The sequence below is a fragment of the Stenella coeruleoalba genome, assembly GCF_951394435.1.
Source record: "Stenella coeruleoalba genome assembly, chromosome: 21".
Classification (NCBI taxonomy): Eukaryota; Metazoa; Chordata; class Mammalia; order Artiodactyla; family Delphinidae; genus Stenella; species Stenella coeruleoalba.
Genome location: NC_137167.1, coordinates 19,196,230 through 19,218,850, shown reverse-complemented (window position 1 = coordinate 19,218,850; position 22,621 = coordinate 19,196,230). Strand labels below are relative to the sequence as shown.

Below are 22,621 nucleotides of genomic sequence, written 5' to 3'. Positions count from 1 at the left end.
CTTCTATTTTGTAAGTTCATTTGTACCCATTTTTTTTTACATTCCACATATAAGCGATATCATATGATATTTATCTTTCTGTGTTTGACTTACTTCACTATGACAATCTCTAGGTCCATCCATGTTGCTGCAGATGGCATTATATCATCCTTTTTTATTGCTGAGTAATATTCCATTGTATATATGTACCACATCTTCTTTATCCATTCATCTGTCGATGGACACTTAGGTTGCTTCCATGACCTGGCTATTGTAAATAGTGCTGCAATGAACATTGGGGTGCATGTATCTTTTTGAATGGTGGTTTTCTCCAGGTATATGCCCAGGAGTGGGATTACTGGGTCATATGGTAGTTCTATATTTAGGTTTTTTTTTTAAATTAATTTATTGTATTTTTGGCTGCCTTGGGTCTTCATTGCTGCGCACGGGCTTTCTTCAGTTGCTGTGAGTGGGGGCTACTCTTTGTTGCGCTTCGTGTGCTTCTCATTGCGGTGGCTTCTCGTTGCAGAGCCTGGGCTCTAGGCGCATGGGCTTCAGTAGTTGCAGCACACAGGCTCAGTAGTTGTGGCTCACGGGCTTAGTTGCTCCAAGGCATGTGGGATCTTCCCAGACCGGGGGTCAAACCCGTGTCCCCTGCATTGGCAGGCAGATTCTTAACCACTGCGCCACCAGGGAAGTCCCCTTCCGCCCATTTTTTGATTGGGTTATTTGGGTACTTTTGATATTGAGCTGCATGAGCTGTTTGTATATTTTAGAGATTAATCCCTTGTCGGTTGCTTCATTTGCATATATATTCTCCCATTTCTTTCAGGATTGATTATAGTCTGTGTGGGTATGTGTTTATGTGCAAGCTCTGCAAGGTATTGTTAGTACTTCTGGTTTTGGTAGTGGTAGTGAAGAGTTAGGATGCTCTGATTTTATGTTTATCAAATTACTTTGCCTTTTAAAAATGTTAACCTTTCAGTATATTTACATTGTATTGTAGCTTCTCAATGTATTTTTCCTAAAGTTTTTATGTTCTGGTGATTTGTGTTCAGTATATTCTAGTATTTTGTTTTTATTACTATATTTTTGAAGTAATGAGTTTAAATTGGCTCCAACTGCATACAAGCTTAACGTCTATTTATTGCTTCTCTCTGGTCTTACCCGCTCCTGCTACATCTCGGCTGCCTCCTCTAGTGGCTGGCCCGCCTTAGAGACGCCTCGGCCAATCAGAGCCTCCTCTCGTTACAGCCCCTGCACTGATTGGTCACCATGTGAAAGGGTGCTCTTCACTTGGGAACCTGGCTCTGCTCAAGGACTTCTCTTACTGCTTGATAGACAGTTGGCTTTTTGCTGCCAGAGACCATTTCCTCTCATTCCCTTTTATCGTTCATTTCTATACTATTATGTTTGAAAATCTGGTCCTGAGAGATTCGAGTACTCTGAGAGCCCTTTGTTTATGCTTCCAGAGTCATCACATCTGTGTGTGAATGTTATGAATTGAGGACATTTAGCAGGTTAAGTGTCATTTTCCCTTTTCTTTTTCCATCTCTTTTCAGTCACTGCTTCAACCACCTGTGAGAAGTTAGAAAAAGCCAGGAATGAGTTGCAAATAGCTTATGAAGGATTTGTCCAGAAGCTAAACCAGCAGCACCAGACTGATCTAACAGAGCTGGAGAATCGGCTTAAAGAATTTTACACCGGGGAGTGTGAAAAGCTTCAGAATATCTACATCGAAGAAGCAGAGAAGTACAAAACTCAGTTACAGGAGCAGGTCTGTGCTTTTAGAACCTGTGCATGTGCTTGGCCGTGGCTATTAATTTGAATTATGACTGTTGTCTGATGATGGCCTTGCTTTGATGACCTTCTCTTTGTTGGACATCTCTTGATGAACTTCTTTAAATTTTAAATAAATGAAAAGTTTTTTAAATTAAATTTTTTATGATCAAAGCAATGTACATATGTTGAGTGAAAGAGCAGAAGAAAAAAAGATAAAATTTAAAACAACCCTTTAAAAAATTTTTTTAATTGAAGTATAGCTGTACAAGATTATATGTTACAGGTGTACAGTATAGTGATTCACAATTTTTAAAGATTATCTCTATTTATAGTTATTATAAACTATTGGCTGTGCTCCCCGTGTTGTACAATATCCTTCTAGCTTGTTTTATACCTAATAGTTTGTACCTCTTACTCCTCTACCTCTATCTTGCCCCTCCCCCTTCCCTCTCCACACTGGTAACTACTAGTTTGTTCTCTATATCTGTGAGTCTGCTTCTTTTTTGTTATGTTCACTAGTTTGTTGTATTTTTTAAATTCCACGTATAAGTGATATCATACAGTATTTGTCTTTCTCTGTCTTATTTCACTTAGCATCATGGCTCTCCATTTTGCTGCAAATGGATAATGTCATTCTTTTTTATGGCTGAGTAGTGGTCCATATATATATATATATATATATACACACACACGCACACATACCTATATATGTGTGTGTGTATATATAGAGAGTGTATCACATTTTCTTTATCCATTCATCTGTTGATGGACATTTAGGTTGTTTCCATATGTTGACCATTATAAATAATGCTGTGAACATTGGGGTGCATGTATCTTTTCAAATTAGTGTTTTTGTTTCTTTTTGGATATATTTAAAAAAATAAAACATCCCTTTATCCTACTACCTAGAAATAATCCCTTTGCAAACATTCTGGTGCTGCTAAAACATTGGCTTGCATTTCTTCTTCTTTTTTAAAATGGCTCTTGTTTAATACCTCGTATTTTTCCCTTAATGGTATATCCTAAACCTCTTTAATTTCCTTGTTCCCATTTAAAATCAGTTTTTCATTTAGCTGATATTTACACAGTGCCAATATATGCCAGGCACGTGCTAGGGACCGAGAATATAGAGGCCAACATGACAGCTGTAGAGCTTACATGGTCCTGTCACCATGGAAGGTATCCTCGTTCCGTATGGTGGACTCAGCCCTTTCCATCCATGAACCCTGGAGAGCTGCGTGTTGTGTTCCTGAGGCATGGTGGACTGGAGCATAGGGACTGGCAAACCCCAGTTGGGTGGTTCTTTACTTGTGTCTGGTAGGCCTTAGACTTGAATGCAAGCTCATGTGTCAGATTTCCTAATGCTGCTGCTTATTATTCACCTTAGGACTTTTTATTGATAAACTATTGTTTTGTTTTGGTTTTTTTCTTATAGTTTGACAACTTAAGTGCTGCCCATGAAACCTCAAAGTTGGAAATTGAAGCAAGCCACTCAGAGAAAATAGACTTGCTAAAGAAGGCCTATGAAGCCTCCCTTTCAGGCAAGGATGCTTTTTCTATTGAAATAGAATAAAAGCTAGTGGAACCGCGTGATATGTTTTAAAACGGAAATGATTCAAAACTTGCCCCTCTAGAGAATACCCTGTGGTATTCCGTTTGGAGTGTTTTTTGGTTTCTTTTTGCACTGTTCATTGTGAGGAGATCCCCTTTCCCCTAAGGATGCAAATAATAGTTTGTTATAAATGCCAGCCTTTTAGGAAATATAGATTTGGGTTTTTTTTTTTAATTTATTTTTTGGCTTTGTTGGGTCTTCATGACTGCTGGGCCTTCTCTGGTTGCGGCGAGCAGGGGCTACTCTTTGTTGCAGTGTGCGGGCTTTTCCCTGCGGTGGCCTCTCTTGTTGCGGGGCACGGGCTCTAGGTGCATGGGCTCAGTAGTTGTGGCACACAGGCCCAGTAGTTGTGGCTCACGGGCTCTAGAGCGCAGGCTCAGTAGTTGTGGTGCACGGGCTCAGTTGCTCTGTAGCATGTGGGATCTTCCCGGAACAGGGCTTGAACCCGTGTCCCCTGCATTGGCAGGCAGATTCTTAACCATTGCGCCGTCAGGGAAGTCCCCCTTTTAGGAACTAGAATGAACTTTTAAGGAACTTCAAGGCCCTTTTGGTAATAGTTGTGCTTGACCACTCCAGATCCTGGGAAGGTGGAAAGTGTCAGTTTATATCCTGACCATGGTGAAGGGTCCATGCCAGGCACTTCACACCAGCACTGCTGTGAAATGTAGATGGCATTTGTTGAATAAAAAGATGTGTTTTATTACTTCATCGTGATTGGAAGGGTTGAAATTAAAGGAAAAGAATAAGAAGCCATTTTTTACAGAAGATAAGTGCCCATGTAGCTGAAGTCGTTACACCGAACCCATTGCATCTACAGAGAAACATATGGACACGTGGTGAGAACTGACCCTGTGAACTTTGTCAGGGGCCTTCTCATCAGAAAAACAGACTTGTTGTGTGAGGTCAGAGATGAGAACATGTAAAAGTGACTGGCCCAGGGTAGATGTTGGGTAAACATTGTTTTTCTTCCTTCCTGCTGGAGATGGGTTTAATTTGAGACTTCTGTTTGGTTCGTGAAGGGCAACTGGAACAGAGCACAGGGCCTCCTGACCAGGAGTCTGAAGGCCAGTGTTTGACCGCCCCCATCCCCATTGCCCCCAGGTGTGCTCTTTGTTCCCTGAGGTCTTTTGGCTTCTCTGGGCCTCTGTATTCTCATTTATAAAATAGGAATTATCTGCCCTACTCACCTCATGGGCTAATTTGAGAACAAGTCGTTTAATTTCTACAACAGTGCCATACAAATATAAAGTAATGTAGGCGCAGCGCCTCCTAATCAACTGTTGCATCCATGTGCTATAATGACTGTAGAATACAGTGATCTCGTAGGATGTTATTGACTCAAAAAAATATCACTTCCAGAGATCAAGAAAAGCCATGAAATGGAAAAGAAATCACTTGAGGATTTGCTTTACGAGAAGCAGGAGTCACTAGAGGTCGGTAAATCTCAACCACCACCACCGCTCCTGCCCACCCTCCCATCAGCATTCTTGACGCTTGTATGGTTTGGGTACGTTTCTGTGCACATTTGCAGTGTTTCTGGTGCCCGCTTGTTTACTTACGTTCCACATTTCACTGTTTGTGTTTTAGAAACAAATCAGTGGTTTGAAGAGTGAAAATGACACTTTAAATGAAAAGTTGAAATCAGAAGAACAAAAAAGAATATCAAGAGAGAAAGCAAATTTAGTAAGTTGCATATGCTCCCCCATCACTAATGAATTTTTCTTCTGCTTAGCTGTCTTTTAGAGTCAGTTAAGTGTTCAGCAGCTAGAGAAACTATGGGTTTGGAATCTTTCATATCTTGCAGTATGATTTTTAAACTGTATAAAGTGGCTGCTTTGGTTACTGGTGTCTTTTTAATTCTAAAAACTGACATAACAGCTGAAATCCAATATATTGCAAGTGATCTAAGCTAATACCTATAGGAAGACAGGAAAACTATCAATTAGGGTCAGGGTTTTATGTAAAGACTTCATTTTTTAATTAACTTGCTATATAATTTACATACCACGATATTCACCCTTCTAAAATATACAATTCAGCAGTTCACAAGTTATACCTTGGTCACTAGGATCTAATTACAGAACACTTTTATCACCCGCCCCCAAAAGACACCCTGTACCCTTCAGCAGTCATTCCCCATTTCCCCCCCAAACTCCCTAGCCCTACGGGATCACCAGTCTCCTTTCTGTTTCTATCCATGTACCTGTTCTAGAGATTTCATTGACATGAAATTGTGCTATATGCAGCTTTTTGTGTCAGCTTCTTTCCCTCAGCTCATGTTCTCAAGGTTCGTGCATATTGTAGCAGGTACAGACATTTCATTCCTTTTTATGGCTGAACAATATTTCATTGTATGGATAATCCTCACTTTTTAAAAGTTATTTATTTATGGATGGCTGTGTTGGGTCTTAGTTGCTGTACGCTGGCTTTCTCTAGTTGCGGCGAGCAGGGGCTACTCTTCCTTGCCGTGCGCGGCCTTCTCATTGCGGTGGCGTCTCTTGTTGCGGAGCACGGGCTCTAGGCGCACAGGCTTCAGTAGTTGTGGCATGCGGGCTCAGTAGTTGTGGGCTAAGCACACAGGCTTAGTTGCTCCGTGGCATGCGGGATCTTCCTGGACCAGGGATCGAACCCATACCAGGGATCGAACCCATGTCCCCTGCATTGGAAGGCGGATTCTTAACCACTGCACCATCGTCCTCACTTTTGAAAACTACAGATTTCTCTGGTAAACTCAACTTTCTCCTGCAACTTGTATTCTTACTCCTCTGCATCCCCCCAACTTTTTTTTTTTGCGGGGTGGGGGTGCTGCTTCTGTCTTTTCATTCCATGTATTTGTGTCTGGGGCTGCAGAAGCAGAGCTTTTGTGCCACTTAAGACGTGTCGCAACTCTCGAAGTACCTGGGTCCCTCAGTGAGCTCTTCTGCTGATATGTCATTGAGAGACCCTCTAGACATTTGAATGCAAGTGGATGAGATCCTATTCAATGAAATTTCAAAGCTATTTATTCTGGAAGATTCTTAGAAAAATTCGATTGCAAAAGAAATCTGTAGACTTCACACGCAGGGTGTAAATCTTATGAGTGGTTCAGGGAACGCTTTTAAAGAGCTTCCTGATCCTGCAGCAGCTCCTGAAAAAGTTCAGAAGGGAAACAGGTTGAGGAAAGCAGGACTATCTCATGCCTTACCCCACCTAAGCCTGCCCAGGTTGTGGGAAAAGAGCGTGTATGAGAGTGAGGGAGAAAGGGCCAGGTGGCAGAGAAGTAGGAAAGGTGCAGTGGGAACGAGGCTGCATGCACTCTGACTTTAAAAATCAGCAACATGGGATTTGCTCTCTTCATCGTTTAAAAAAATCATGTGTAAAAGGATAATAGTATATGAAATGTAGGAAGTTTCTGGAAGAGCCCTGGAGTTGAGGATCGGGGGTTGGTCCCCACCCCAGCACTTTTGGGCCCTGAGCAGGTAGGTCGCTTGAGCTGTGCAATTGTCTCCTTCTGCGAAGTGAGGCGTTTAAGTGATCCCCAAGGGCACCTTCCCTGATTCTCCCTAAGGGTTGCTCCAGAGCGTTAACCACTGTCCAGGAGGATAGGTTTGATGATCGACACCACTGACTCTTGTCTGAGACATTCCCTCGCTGAACACCAGATCAATAGATTTTGTGCCTTTAACTTGTGTCGTGCATTTTGGAAGGTTCACTTGAATTTCAATAATTAAAGCAAGGAGTTGGGGAATCCACCCTGGTCTCGTGCTCTCAGAGGATGATCTCCCCTTACATAGTGTTTATCTTGAATAGAATTTTCGCAGTGCACGTGCTCTATGCCATGTAGGTGTTCGGGTGTCACAAAATGATGGGGTGTTAATCCTGCTCTAGAAGTACGGCCAGGCTAACCTAGTCCCGTCATAGCGAACGTCCAAAAGACTCAGCACGTGATTGCCATTCCTCGTTTTCCAGAGAGCCCAATAAACACGCTGCCTGTTCATTCCTCATGAGTTACTGACTTTGGATAGAGAGAACTATTGTTCCCTTTCTCCCCCCAGACACCTGGCCAGGACTTGGAATTGCGTACTCTCTAGCCAGAGTTCTGTTTTGTGTTGTAAGCTGTGGTTTTTATCTTACTTCCAGTAAAATATTTGGTGCTACCAATGTTTTTTCCATGTGAAGTTACTGATACGTGAGTGAAGTGTTTGTTTTCAAATGTGAAATGTTTTATTTCATTCTTAAGACCAAAGACTTTGAAGTTAAAGATGTCTTAACCCTTCTTTTCACCTTTCTTTGAAACTGCCGTAAGAAGGTTGATGTCTCTTGCTACTTGTTTAATTTCTAAATCTAATCAAATGTCTTTATATTAAGAGTTTGAACCATGTGATTGTGTTAAATGATCAGTCACAGCCATATCCTGCTGTGTGTTTTCCAGAAAAACCCTCAGATCATGTATCTGGAGCAAGAGTTAGAAAGCCTGAAAGCTGTTTTAGACATCAAGAATGAGAAGCTGCACCAACAGGACATCAAGTTAATGAAAATGGAGAAACTGGTACATTTCATTCAGAACCTTAAACGGGGTAATACCTGAGGCACAGGAACTGGCCTCTGAACTAGACCTGTGGCATTGTCTTAATTGCTATTTAAAGATAGGAAACATAGGAGAGGTAGAAGAGGTTAAATCTTCTTTTCCATGTCAGCTTAAGGCTTATTCATTGCTACCTTCTAGAACATTTTTTTCAAGGAATGTATAAAAGGTAGCATTCAGTGTTTGGAAAAATGACAACTCGCGAGTGTCTCCCGTTTCAGTGGTCTGGGAATATCCACCTGCATAAGAAGAATTTTTAAATAATGTAAAAGCTGTCCTTTAATACACTACCACCTCTGGGTGGGTTTCTTTTGCTCAAAACTGTTGAGTACATAAATTAATTCCATCAGAGCAATTGAATCTTGCTATCTAAATTCTTCATCTTGCTTCATGTGAATTAGACTGTGATAAAAGAATTGCCCTTTTATAAAATTAATCTGGTTGTACAAGTAGCCAGCACTATGCAAAATATGAATAAAGTTTAATTTACGGCCTTTAGGGCAGAACGGACGTTAGCATGTGACGAGTCCATCCAGGACTGCATGTGTGAGCAGTGAGCCCAGTGCCCTGTGAGCCTTGGTCCAGCCCTGGAACATGACTGCTAAGAGCCAGGAGTCTAGCCAAGCCTGCAGGGTTTGCCGTGGCAGCATAGGTGTTCCCAGCCAGTGCTGTACTTCGTACACCACTTTTGACTGTGCCAGGCCCCTCGCACTGCTTTGTCCCTTCTCCCCCTAATTATGGGCAACTCAGTGTTGAGTAAGTACCTCAATTCAAACCCAAACCAGCCCTGGACAGTAGGGAGCATGGAAGTCACTCAGCATTAGTTTGTTTGGTTTTTGGTGTTTGGTTTTCTTCTAGAGACTATTACCTATCAAGGGAGGTAAGAGCTAAGCCCCCAGGTGGATAGATGGGCACTTTGAATGACCAGGAAGTTTTGTTTTTGTAAAGGAAGGAAAGAACTCATGGTCTATTAATGGGCCCAACCTAGTATATACACCAGTTCCTGCCCAAAGGTCATCCTGTTGTATCAGGTCTCATGACTGCCAATGTGGCCATCAACAGTGACTCAGGTAATCCTGTTAATGATTGGTTGCCCTATATGCCACGCACACATCAAAACTCTTCAAACCATCATGTGCAGTAAGAACAGGCTCTGCTGTAAAATTACTCATAGGTCTTGATCTTTGCTGATCCACAAGTATTTCTGTCCCTTGCCACGCCCAAGAGATTAGTCAGCATGGCATGGTGTATATGCAGAAGAAGGGGTTAATCCAAGGACAGACAGGTAAACCCACTGTTACCTTGTTTATTTGTAAGCTCCAGGCCTTTATTGAAAATAAGCCACTTAGAAAGCAAGGAGGCTTTCTCAGTGTAAAAACTAGCTCTGCTGATAATTAGCTCTAAGAGTGAAATTCCAGGGCTAGTTTCCTCTCCAGTAAAATGAGGAATTGGATGAGATTAATATTTTAAGGCTAATTCCTACCCACAGTCTTTAATTCCAGATTTTCCCACCTCGTGTTTTTATCTTGAATTCCCTTATACTTCCTGGAAATTCCAATGCCCCCTTTTTCTTACACGCTAGTCACATTTGTTTTGGATATTTCACTTGGTTGGCTTGTCCTAAGCTTTTTCTGGATAATAAGATGTTAAGAACAGTAGGACTGCAAACTAAAAGCCTAGTCACGGGCAGCAGTGACAGGGACTTAGAGCTGTGATGTTGCCTCCGAGCAAGTAATCAAATCTTACCTTTAGAAACTAAGCAGGGATGTAACTGGCAGTTCATCGTGTTAACTGATTCAACGTCTTCTGGGCTTTTATCCTTCACTCTCTCAACTGATCAGCTTGTTTTCCTTGAAAGTTTAGCCTGGGCAAGCCCTAGGCAAACAAACGTATCTTTAGTTCAACCAAGGAGGAATGCTTTCTGTAGTGTCACTTGTTGATTTTAAGGCTCTATAGAGCTTTGTGGATTGCCTTATGTGACCACTCGGAGGTAAGTGCTGAAGAGTAACCGGGAGACCATGATTAAAGTCATATTAAACATTGCCACGAACTGAATTTTCATCAAACGTGGGATTTTTTTTTTCTTTCAGAATTTACCGTAAGAAGCTGCGGTGCCTCTGATAAAGAAAACGGCCGCTAGGTAGCCAGTGTTTATCACCTTGAACCTGAAAGAGGCACAGCCCCCGAGGGTTGCCGAAGGCAGGGCACCAATTCTTGGGAATTCTGAAACAATGTGAACTTGAACAAATCACTAACCCCCTGGGTTTGTCCATTTTCAAGTGGCCTGGCATACCTTTAAAAAGTAATATCCACGTGCTCTGTTTTGCTGCAGTAGATTCTTTTTGCAGTGCATCAGTGTCGAGACAGTCAACATACCATTAAACTTTCCCGATGAAATCTCTCCAGTGTGTGCCGGTGTCAGGAAGGTACCTTAGGGAAATAAGGGGCTTTATGTAATTTTTAATGTATAAATATTGGTCCTCTTGTTGACACCAAGGTGGACAACAACACAGCACTGGTGGACAAACTGAAGCGATTCCAGCAGGAGAATGAAGAATTAAAAGCTCGGATGGACAAGCACATGGCAATTTCAAGGTAAAAATAAAACTCCTATTTTCCCCGAGCTCCTCCCTTCCTGAAACATCGAGTGTTACTTTCTCACCACACTCCACCCATGCCCCTCCTGGAAATGCAACAGAAGCGGGTAGTTAACGAGGTTCTGATTTCTATCTGGAAAAATACGATTGTAGCATTTAGTGCCTTTACCACAGTGGCCTGGACCATAAGGCTGAGTCCTCAGCGGGCAAGCCTTCCCTTCCCTTTCAGAGAAGGACCACCACAAGACCAAACAGGAAACAGCCCCACACATAGGAGGGTCTTAAGACATGCAGTATAGCTGAGGGAGCGTCACTCACCCTACTATGAAATTGCCCCAAAGTGCAGCTTTTTCTTTGGCTCTAGGTCACACTTCCTGGGTTTCTCTGCCAGCCCAGTACCCATGCACGGTAGCTCCTTTTATTCCAAAGAGATCATTTGGGGCTCTCAAATTTAAAATAGTAAGATTTTTTTCAACCTTTAAAAAAAAGAAAGAAGCAATCAGAGTCACAGGATTTCTGGCTTTTTTTTTTTGTCTTCCAGGCAACTTTCCACAGAGCAGGCCGTCTTGCAGGAGTCACTGGAGAAGGAGTCCAAAGTCAACAAGCGCCTCTCCATGGAGAACGAGGAGCTGCTGTGGAAGCTGCACAACGGGGACCTGTGCAGCCCCAAGAGGTCCCCCACGTCACCCGCCATCCCCTTCCAGTCGCCGCGGAACTCCGGCTCCTTCCCCAGCCCCAGCATCTCGCCCAGATGACCTTCCTGGGAGCTGGAGACAGACTGCGTTTCTGCAGTACTGACCCACCCACAATCGTGGGGGCAGGGGGCGGGGCTGGAGCCACCTTCGCTGACACGCACAGCCTGTCCTAGAACTGGAAAGTCATGGCCCGAACCGGCCCCTTCCAGACAAGACCAGAACTCTGGAGGAAGACGTCCGACTCGGTCCAGGAGACTCCTCCCCAAACGATGCTGTCGGAATGGATCTACGTGGACGCTGTTGCACAAAGCACTTACGGAACGAGAAGATCTTGTTCGTTGCCTTTTTCACCTACGCATAAAGGGGAAAACTCTCAGGGGCCTGTTAAGATAAAGATTTATATAACCTTTGTAACGTTCTTCACCACAGACACCTTCTTGTGATTTACATTTTGGTCTGACTGGGGATGTGTGAATGAAGTGGATGTAACCGAGTGTCATGTGTCTGATGCTGCCTCCTTTGCTGAGTCTGTCTAGAGATGTGCTAATTAAATAGTCAGTGTATGCATCTCTGCAAAAGCCATAGAAGAAAGAGCAGTAGTTGCTAGAACTAGAATTCTTTACCACCAACCCTGCTCAGCCCTTTGCCATGGGGGGGAGAGGGAGAGACAGAAAGAGCTCTGACTTGCCCACGTCTGTTCATGCTTTGCATCCTTTCAGAGTAACTTGTTGGCAGCCTTTCAGTGTTCAGCCATGTCAGTTGAAACTAGCTAGACTTTTTAAACTTACCCATGTGGACGTAAAATACTACAACCCATTTTCTCAGGCTATGAGCCAAGGTAGAACCCTAATTTTGCTTTTAAAAAAATGTGTATAAAGAAAGGGCAGTACCCATGGATTGCTTTCTGCCTTATTTTTATCTTGATCTGAGCTATCCTCAGTGATTTCAACTGGCTGCTTCTCTCCCACTATCCCCATTCCCCCCTCTCCTTTCTCCCCCATCCAGAGCCACAAAAGCAAACCTTCTACCTCCTTCCTACTTTTTCTCTGGGACAAGGAATGTGCTTTTCCAGAGCCAGCTCATCTTCAAGGTGCTGAACCACTTTCCAAATAAACCAAGGCCTGGATCCGACAGTATAAATTTTGGGAAATCCTAGAGAGATTAAAGAATGAAAAGGAGTCATTGGCTTGCAGAACTAAGAAAGATAGGACTCAATGCTTATGGAGGAACGTGAGCACCTTGATAATAGAACAAAACAGTCTCTGGAGATAATGCTAAACTTCCACGTACCTTTGAGGAGTCCTTCTGTCCTTGGGAAGGTAGCAGAATGACCAGCTGATGAGAGAAGAATGTGGCTTGTACAGTTCTTCTCAATTTGCATTTCAATTTCCTTTCAAAACTTCACTTATTACCTCCCCCACTTCTGAGACTTTGGGGGAGGTGGAAGGAAGAACTGTGGCTTTTTTCTTTCTCCCTGCATGTGTCAAGCTTGTGCTGTATTTACTAATCAGCATTACTGATGTTCGATGGCTGTACAGATAAGCGCTATAGTAAGAACAGATTCAGGCTACTAGAGGTGGACCTTTGAGTTGACATTTACGTATACACTACAAAGCAGATTGATATTCATGATGCATGGTTTTTTGTTAGTTTTTGTTTTACTAGTGATTGTGTCTGAAGTTTTTAACCTCCAACCGTTGATTATGTGTGTAACCTTCCACATTTGTTTCTGATAAATGGGAACATAGGTTCACTGCCACCTCCTGGAATCTCTCTGCTCACCTTTCCAAGTTGTTCTCAATGTCCTTAGCCAAAGTTGGGTTTGCCATCCTTTCCCTGCACATGGTCAATCTCGTGCTGTTCCCTGCTGTGCTCCATGCCATTTAGGTGTCTGGGGAAATGATCCTTACACAGTTAATATAAAATGTCTTCAGAGAATGGGAGACAACAGGAGAGAAGATAGGAAACAAAACACGGAACTGTAAAATTATCTTCAAACCAAATGTTATCACTTAGGATGCAAAATGTTGGCACGTCATAAAAATACGGATGTGTAAACAACTGTAGTTGTGCTCAGTTTGTAGTGATGGAAAGTATTTTACTTTGATCAAATAAATAATGCTGGAATATTCAATAGAAGAATTGCATCCTCTGACATACTTCACCCTCCAAAGTGTTACCCAGTTTATAGCGGCACAGGAATTGACATCGTGTCTCCTTCTTAACCTATTTCCCAGGAATTTCCAGTGCAACCACAAAACTGGTCATGGGCTGAAATTTGGCTCACAGAGCTAGACTTAGAGCTTTTCTTTTCTAAATTCAAAGCTGTGTGTATTTGAGAAATAAATTTTTACTGGTTTTAATAATAAGTTCTGCTGTATAAGGTAAGAAAATTGGAACAGCTACAGTCTAAATATTTTTGAAGATGGGAAAAAAAAAAAGCCTAAACAAAGTTGAATCTTCCTTGATCTATGCATCTATTTTATATCAAAAGTTAAACTTTTAAAAACACATGCTGTGGTTCTTATAGAATGTCTAATCTAGAACTAGTACTTTTGAGTGCAGTGGTTAAAAAGTTTACATATTTTTTGATACCTTCATATCATACAATAGTTCATGTTGTATAGTTGAACTATATTATTACTCTGTTTTTAGATTCTCATATTTTGTGGCTGTTATATCAAAGAGAATATTAGGTATTGACTCGGACATTGCTGCCCAAAAATCCTTCTGGATGTACTTCAAGCCAACTTAAAAAACGAGCACTTAGCCCATTTTTTGTTTTTTACAAAAACTTGCTCGTTTAATAGAAATGATTATATAAAGTTGTTTACATATATGCCTTCTTAGTATAAACACTAGAAACCCATATATGTAGGTCAGCAGTCAGAATACATGCTTTCTGCTAGAATTAACACTTCTATAATTAGACCGGGTGACTTCCTTTTAGTTTGGAGGTCTGGGTCTGACTCACAAGGCAGGGCCTGGGGTTTGGCGCTCGACATCAGCCTCTGGCAAAGCACTAGTCAAAAGGACCCTGGAGCTGGCTGTGTACACAAGTGGGCTTTCCGTCAATTCATTTGTACTTCATCTTCCAAGTCAGGAAAACTCCACAGTAGTAGCTACTGAGGTCTGTCCTCGGAGATTCTGAGCGGTGCAAATGTAATAACCTGCGTCCGCCATCTCAAAGTCTTCAACGATCAGGACGCTCTGGGAGATCCTCGTGGTGTGGCCCAGTCCTCTGTGGATCAGCCGCCAAGTGTCTTGAATCGTCACGGGCCTTTCATCCTGTTGAACGACACCCACCGGGGCTGAAGCACAAACCACAAGCTGCTGTAAACAGCTCCCGTTCATCCTCCGCGAAGTGCAGAACACATGCTTCTAAAAGACTACTTGGTATGCGCGGCTCAACACTGTCTAGTCAGTCTAGGCTGCATTTTCTCCAAGCAGTCTTGAATTTCATTATGCTGTTTGGCTTTCACTTTCTGCCCTTTTTTTTTTTGCGGTACGCACGCCTCTCACTGTTGTGGCCCCTCCCTTTGCGGAGCACAGGCTCCAGACGCGCAGGCTCAGCGGCCATGGCTCACGGGCACAGCCGCTCCGCGGCATGTGGGATCTTCCCGGACCGGGGCACGAACCCGCGTCCCCTGCATCGGCAGGCGGACTCCCAACCACTGTGCCACCAGGGAAGCCCTCTTTCTGCCCTTTTCATCAATGTTTCTACTTAATATAAATTTTATTCTTTTGGAACTCCAAGAATGTGGGACTGGTATTAGGCATAAGAATACAGACAAAATTTTCCACTGCTCTCCTGTTGACACTCCCCACGTTCACCCCTTCGCACAGTGGTTCTCATTCACAGAACTTAAAGTCAAAAAGAAGCCCGAAGCACTCACCGCGTAAATGAATACGAGCCCCTAATTGTTCAGACTGGGAGAGGGAGACATAAGATTAGTCAAATGTGTCCTAGGACTACAGTGGGAGAGAAGTTGTACCGAGGATGGATAACGTGACACCCTAGGTGACTTGACTTCGTATTTCTAGAAAGTGAGATGGTCACTTTTGAGATGCTTCTTCCAACTTTGGTGATAAGTAGTGTTTTCTGGATTAGTTTAACATAATTGTAATATTTATAGTATTACTAAATTAATACCCTTTCTGCTAATTAGCAACGTAAAAAAAAGAACCCACCTCTAATGAAAATTATTAATGTCTTCTAAACGGAACAACACTTTTTAAAAACAAGTACCTAGTACTAGAAAAGTACCATTCTCCAGGGGGAGTTATTTTCCACCAATCACAGCCCTTAAAGCAGAAGTGTATTTGCTACCGAGTGAGTACATCTTAGGAGGCCAAATCTCTTCTGGCAACAAAGGGATTATTCCATGTTGGTAGCAAAGCTGTTTATTTTTGTGAGCAGAACAGGCCCAGAGGCTACATGTGCTGGAGTTGTTTTTATGGGAAGTCTATTTTAAAATGATCTCGGCCTCACAGCACCTTTTTGAAGGCCTGGATTTATATGCCAACTTGGTGGTTGTCTACTTAGAGCTCCTTGCTTTGGGGCCCAGCTTTTATAGGGGAGAATACTGAAGGATTCCAGAAGGAGGTTAGATTGGCCTCCAATTGACCCAGAATTAAGATTGAAGATTGAGGTTGCAGGTGAAGGAAGGAGGCCCTCCTTTCCTGTTCATGCCCCGCCCCCTTCCTTAAGGGTCGTGAAGAAAAATAACATGAAGAGAGTACATTGACTGAATTGCCTAATGGAACCCAGTCACCTTTTTCCTGTCCTTTAAAAAAAGCCATTTGTAAATATACTGAAACATCTTAGGAGAAAACAAGTGAGCCTTAGCCCTACCATAGCTGCACACGTCTCTCATACGTCTTTAAGTTACAGTCCGTATCAGCGAGTTGGGGGTGGGGAGGGAACAAAACAAGTAAGGCAGCTGGCTGAGGCCGGGGTATGCTTACCTTCTGCCCTGGGTAGATCCACCTGAATTCCACCTCCACATCCGGCTCCCCGAGGACCGTGCAGAGGACGCTGATGTCATCCCCACCCTTCACTTTGTTTGCAGATGCCAAGATGGTTGTTGACGGAGGACCACTGGGAACTGGAAGTGAGCAGGGGACAGGGGACGTGAGATGAAATCCATGGGCCATGGCAGAGACAAACCAACAGACGTGTTCTCTTCTTTGGGCAGGTATGGAACATTCCTGCCTTTCTTCAGCTCCCCACCTAGCATCGGGCCTACCCTCTCCACCACTTCTGGTTTCCTCTAACACCTCCTCTTTCTCTACCTTGGTGGTCCAGAACGGGGTGGTCATCCAGAAGTCCCCAGGTCCAGGCATTACACTTGTAATGAGGAGAAGAGCCCAGAAGGTCTGCCAGGAGCTCACGTGAAGGGAATAAAAAGGTAGAGGGAAAAAAAAAAAAAGGCAGAGGGAGAAGAGGGGGACTGGGGGCAGAGCAAGTAGAAGGAAGAGAAGGCAGCCTGGAGGGAGAGCCACTGATGGGTGAAGATGGACAGGTGTGCGGCCTCAGGAAGTACAGGAGAGAGTCTGAATCTGCCAAAGGGAGAGGCATTTGTAGGAAGGGTGCGTCATGTTTCTACTTCACGGCGTTTCAGAGACACAATTCTTCATTAGGCTCAGTTCACTCGAGTAAGTTTGACAGCAGCCTTGAGCAAGGCCACGTGCTGGGAGTGGAGGCTATGGCAGCGAACCAGACAGACGTGGTCTCTGAGCTCTGGGGCCTCTATTCTAATGGGAGAGGCAGACACTCAGCAGGTCACTGTGTGGTTGGTTTAGAACCTGAGTTGTGGGAAGAACTTGAAGGAGAAGCCCAGAGTGCTGGGGAGGTTCAGGATGGTCTGAGAAGCAGGAAAGGCTTCCTTAAGGGAGGTTTGAACTAAAATCTGAAGGAAAAAGGGGAGGCACCAGCAGACAGGCCCGGAGGGGAGGTTAGGGAAGCCTGGGAGAGGGCAGAGGCCGGCCATGCAAGAAGACCTTTCAGGCCACGTGGAAGATTCTGCTAGGAAAAGCAGAAACCCACTGAATGGTTTTAACTGGAGCTATAATCAGCTACAGTGTGGAAGATGGAGAAAGCATGGGCACAGAAGAGAGCAGTTGGAAAGGTATTCATATTGGCTCAAAGAAGAGATGATGGTAGTTGAACTCTTAGCAGTAGGATGGAGAGAAACAGCAGAATTGGGGGCATTTGATGGAATAAGTCAAAAGAACTGGGAGGAGCCGGGAGTGTTTGGGGCTCCTGCACCCTGGAACTGCAGTGCCATCACTGGGGAGGAGTAAAGCTGGAGAACCAGACCTGGGAGGAAGGCCCAGAGTCCAAGGAAGGGCCTGTGAAGCATCTCAGCACAGATGTTAGGGAGAGAATTGGATACACGAAGCTTGCACTCCCAGATCCGGGCCACATACATTCCCCTGGGAGTGATTAGTGAATAGATACGCAGCAGAGCATGGCTATGGTTGAGAACACCCAGGAAGAGGATGAGGACAGACAAAGAAGGTGCCTTGGGGAACTCCAACACTTAAAACCTGGGAGAGGCAGCTCATTCTATGAGGCCACCATCACCCTGGTACCAAAACCAGACAAAGATACCACAAAAAAAGAAAATTAGAGGCCAATAACACTGATGAACATAGATGCAAAAATCCTCAACAAAATACCAGCAAACCGAATCCAACAACACATTAAGAGGATCATACACCATGATCAAATGGGATTTATCCCAGGGATGTGAGGATTCTTCAATATATGCAAAGCAATCAATGTGATATGATACACCACATTAACAAACTGAAGAGTAAAAACCATATGATCATCTCAACAGATGCAGAAAAAGCTTCTGACAAAATTCAACACCCATTTATGATAAACCCTCCAGAAAGTGGGCATAGAGGGAACCTACTGCAATGTAATAAAGGCCATATACGACAAACCCACAGCTAACATCATTCTCAACAGTGAAAAGCTGAAAGCATTTCCTCTAAGATCAGGTACAAGAAAAGGATGTCCACTCTTGCCACATTTATTCAGCATAGTTTTGCTAGTGCTAGCCATGGCAATCAGAGAAGAAAAAAGAATCCAAATTGGAAAAGAAGTAAAACTATCACTGTTCGCAGATGACATGATACTATATGCAGAAAATCCTAAAGACGCTGCCAGAAAACTACTAGAGCTCATCAGTGAATTTGGTAAAGTCGCAGGGTACAAAATTTAATACACAGAAATCTCTTGCTTTCCTATATACTAACAATGAAAGATCAGAAAGAGAAATTAAGGAAACAATCCCATTTACCATCACATCAAAAAGAATAAAATACCTAGGAATAAAACCTACCTAAGGAGGCCAAAGACCTGTACTCAAAAAACTGTAAGATGCTGATGAAAGAAATCAAAGATGACACAAACAGATGGAGAGGTATACCATGTCATTGTCAAAATGACTATACTACCCAAAGCAATCTACAGATTCAGTGTAACCCCTATCAAATTACCAATGGCATCTTTCACAGAATTAGAACAAAAAAATTTTACAGTTTGCATGGAAACACAAAAGACCCCCAAATAGCCAAAGCAATCTTGAGAAAGAAAAATGGAACTGGAGGAATCAGGCTCCCTGACTTCAGACTATACAAAGCTACAGTAATCAAAACAATATGGTACTGGCACAAAAAAACAGAAATATAGATCAATGGAACAGGATAGAAGGTCCAGAGATAAACCCAAGCACCTATGGTAACCTAATCTATGACAAAGGAGGCAAGAATATACAATGGAGAAAAGACAGTCTCTTCAATAAGTGGTGCTGGGAAAACTGGACAGCTACATGTAAAAGAGTGAAATTAGAACTCTCCCTAACACCGTACACAAAAATAAACTCAAAATGGATTAAAGACTTAAATGTAAGGCCAGATACTATATAACACTTAGAGGAGAGCATAGGCAGAACACTCTCTCACATAAATCACAGCAAGATCTTTTCTGATTCACCTCCTAGAGTAATAAAAATAAAAACAGAAATAAATAAATGGGACCTAATGAAACTTAAAAGCTTTTGCACAGCAAAGGAAACCATAAACAAAATGAAAAAACAACCCACAGAATGGGAGAAAATATTTGTAAATGAATCGACCGATAAGGGATTAATCTCCAAAATATAACAACAGCTCATGCAGCTCAATATCAAAAAACAAAGAACCCGGTCAAAAAATAGTCAGAAGATCTAAATAGACATTTCTCCAAAGAAGACATACAGATGGCCAAAAAGCACATAAAAAGATGCTCAACATCACTAATTATCAGAGAAATGCAAATCGAAACTACCATGAGGTATCAACCTCACACCAGTCAGAATGGCCATCATCAAAAAATCTACAAACAATAAATGCTGGAGAGGGTGTGGAGAAATGGAAACCCTCCTACACTGTTGGTAAATTGGTACAGCCACTATGGAGAACAATATGGAGGTTACTTAAAAAACTACAGACCTACTGTATGACCCAGCAATCGCACTTCTGGGCACATATCCAGAGAAAACCATAATTCAAAAGGATACACGCACCCCGATGTTCATTGCACCACTATTTACAATAGCCAAGACATGGAAGCAACATAAGTGTCCATCGACAGAAGAATGGAATATTACTCAGCCATTAAAAAGAATGAAGTAAGGCGATTTACAGCAACATGGATCAACCTAGAGATTGTCATACTGAGTGAAGTAAGTCAGACACAGAAAGACAAATATCACATGATATCACTTATATGTGGAATCTAAAAACTGGGTACAAATGAACTTATTTACAAAACAGAAATAGAATCATAGATGTAAAAAACAAACCTATGGTTACCAGGGGAGAAAGCAGGGGGAGGGATAAATTGGGAGATTGGGATTGAGATATATACACTACTATATATAAAACAGATAACTAATAAGGATCTACTGTATAGCACAGGGAACTCTACTCAAGACGCTGTAATGGCCTATATGGGAAAAGAATCTTAAAAAGAGTGGATACATGTATATGTATAACTAATTCATTTTGCTGTACACCTAAAGCTAACACAACACTGTAAATCAACTACACTCCAATAAAAATTTTTTTAAAAAATTAAAGAGCTGGCAAAGCAGAATGAGAAGGCTGTGGGAAAAGCAGGGAAAAAAATGGGACCAGGGGAGAGAGGGTTTCATGTAGGCAAAGTAGAATCTAGAAGGACAAGGACAGAAACTTGTCTGCTGGACTTAATGGCCTGGGAGAGCCTTTAGCCAAGGCTGCTTTGGTGGAGCTTAGGGGAGAAAGCTAAGGAGCATGTGGGAGGGGAGAGGACGGATGGGTACCGAGAGGGCTCTTTCAGGGAGTTTGGCTGTGATGGAGGAGAGAGATGGCTGCAGCGGAGGGTGGTTAATGGAGGGCTGAGAGGGTTATTTCGTAGCAGAGTGTTGGAGATTGCGGCCTTGTGAATAAGTCTCACGGCTGAGAACAAGGGGCATGAAGGAGCCTAAGTTCTCATCTCAGAGAGCAGCTAGCTCTGGGGCCACTCATCCCATCACAGGGTCCCTGAGCAGGACCCCTCCACCCCAGACGCAGACCACTCACCAGGCTCACGTCAGAGTTCCTCGGAGGGAGGAGAGTCATCAGTGAGGGACCACCTCCTCTCCTCCCTCACAGGGCCGGGGAGGGTGCTTTCTCTCCTGCAAGTCGGGGGAGGGAGGCCCGAGAGAACACTTGTCGAGGGACGGGAGGTGACGGGTGCTGCCGTAGGAGAGCTGCTCGCTGGCTGGCCGTGTGCCCGAAGCTCAGGCTGCAGAGCACGGGAGGATGACATGGGGATCTGGGATCCCCACGATCAGTCACACGGAGGCAGGACCAGAGTGAATGTTGCAAGGACGTGAAGAGAAGGGAGTCGGGGGGAGTTGCGTTGGGGTCACGGGCAAGGAGGTAGAACGTTCTAGAAATGGCGGTGCTGCAGAGGAGCCTTTAAGAACAGCATTCTGTGCCTAATTTCCCTCCATAATTGGGAACAGCAGAACCTGATGCTGACCAGCTGGAAGTGACTCACATCTCGGCCCTGGAGGGGAGCGGGCTTACCTTCTGCATAGAGCAGCTGGTACTTGACAGAGATCTGAGACTTGCCCCCGGCCTCCGCCTTGCAGTAGACCACCCCCTGGTGGTCAGAGTGAGGTTGCAGATACACAAAGCCTCTCTTCATATCATAAACGATGTCTGTTCCGTTGGCCTGGATCTCCTTGGCCGGGAACTCCCTGTGGAGCGTGACTTTGGCCGACAGGACAGTCACTCGACAAGGAACCACAGCCTGTCTGTCCGGGTTCAAGTAGACGACATCAAAGTAACTGGGAGAAGGTACAAAGAGTTCTCCTTTCTCTGCAAAGGGAGAGACACAGCCTCATTTATTCTGGAGAAACAAGGTAAGAGCACTTAAAGGGATTCTTATATTCAGGGCACAAAGATGAGGGTGGATTGGCAATATACTCGGATAATGGAGTCCTTATGAATTGAAAAGGCTATTTTTAAAAATACTTTTCCTTTTTTGGAAGAAGGATGTTACCTCCCATCTTCTTAAAGGAAATAAAATAGGTATTAGTTCAAGCCCAAATCAGGCCCATTGGACTGTCCCACTTAGGAAGCAGGGAAGGAGGCCGATTTCCTTGTGTTAAGAGCAGCTTTAACACCTGTGGACAATCTGCTGTGTGTCTAGAGAAGTCAGCCCCACAGCCCTTGCTTAGTATCTGCCCGTTGGGAGGAATTTCCTGGCTCAGCAGAGCCTCTCTGAGACGGGCCCAGTGAGGGTGCTGGTGTCCTCTTAGCCCAGGGGACTCATTCCTGGCAAGGTCAATGGAAAGGGAATCAAGCAGGGATAGATGAGGAACCCGCTGGTCTCAGGTTCTGGGCTCTGCTTGGCTGCCACTGGGCTGGGGACCTGCAGCCATTTGCTTACACTTCTCCTGTTCCCTTTGAAATCGCGCTGCATGTTCTTTAAGCTCTAGATGATGGCATTTTTGTCTTACAGAAGTAAGGACTGGTTTATCCACTCATCCCTCAGGACAGTCAAGCGACTCTGGATTGGGTTTGGGGGGTTTTGTTTTGAGCACGGCACATTAAATACTTTGTTTTCTGGATCATTCTGTGAGAGATTACACTAATATCTAAGAGAAATCTTTGAACTGAATCACACTCAACATTTATTCCATTGTCTCCTATGTTTTCCTACAGTATTCCCGAAACAATTATTCTTGGCTTTCTTCACTAGCCTTTGTGCCCCAGTTGTACGATATTTTTGTTTTTTAGGTTGGGGACAGAATTCCTGGACACAATAGCAAATGTCTCCATGGGCCAAGCGTTCTTTAGCTCT

The 22,621-nt window shown here is 43.5% G+C and overlaps 2 protein-coding genes across 5 annotated transcripts in view; one reads left to right on the top strand and one right to left on the bottom strand.

The window, feature by feature from the left end:
• The window catches only part of MTUS1 (microtubule associated scaffold protein 1), a 159,916-nt gene extending 146,316 nt beyond the window's left edge, over nucleotides 1-13,600 (top strand). For all 4 annotated transcript variants that reach the window (XM_079909039.1, XM_079909038.1, XM_079909041.1 and 1 more), the window contains 7 exons: nucleotides 1,542-1,756; nucleotides 3,197-3,302; nucleotides 4,733-4,806; nucleotides 4,961-5,056; nucleotides 7,785-7,901; nucleotides 10,435-10,532; nucleotides 11,076-13,600. In XM_079909039.1, coding sequence (XP_079765165.1) covers nucleotides 1,542-1,756; nucleotides 3,197-3,302; nucleotides 4,733-4,806; nucleotides 4,961-5,056; nucleotides 7,785-7,901; nucleotides 10,435-10,532; nucleotides 11,076-11,289 — 920 coding nt within the window. In that variant the 3' untranslated portion in view covers nucleotides 11,290-13,600. The remainder of the gene's footprint in view (nucleotides 1-1,541; nucleotides 1,757-3,196; nucleotides 3,303-4,732; nucleotides 4,807-4,960; nucleotides 5,057-7,784; nucleotides 7,902-10,434; nucleotides 10,533-11,075) is intronic.
• A 334-nt stretch (nucleotides 13,601-13,934) lies between these two features.
• The window catches only part of PDGFRL (platelet derived growth factor receptor like), a 47,380-nt gene continuing 38,693 nt past the window's right edge, over nucleotides 13,935-22,621 (bottom strand). Inside the window, exons 4-6 of the mRNA XM_079909237.1 lie at nucleotides 21,340-21,633; nucleotides 16,198-16,337; nucleotides 13,935-14,517 (exon numbers count right to left, since the gene is read on the bottom strand). Coding sequence (XP_079765363.1) covers nucleotides 14,329-14,517; nucleotides 16,198-16,337; nucleotides 21,340-21,633 — 623 coding nt within the window. The 3' untranslated portion in view covers nucleotides 13,935-14,328. The remainder of the gene's footprint in view (nucleotides 14,518-16,197; nucleotides 16,338-21,339; nucleotides 21,634-22,621) is intronic.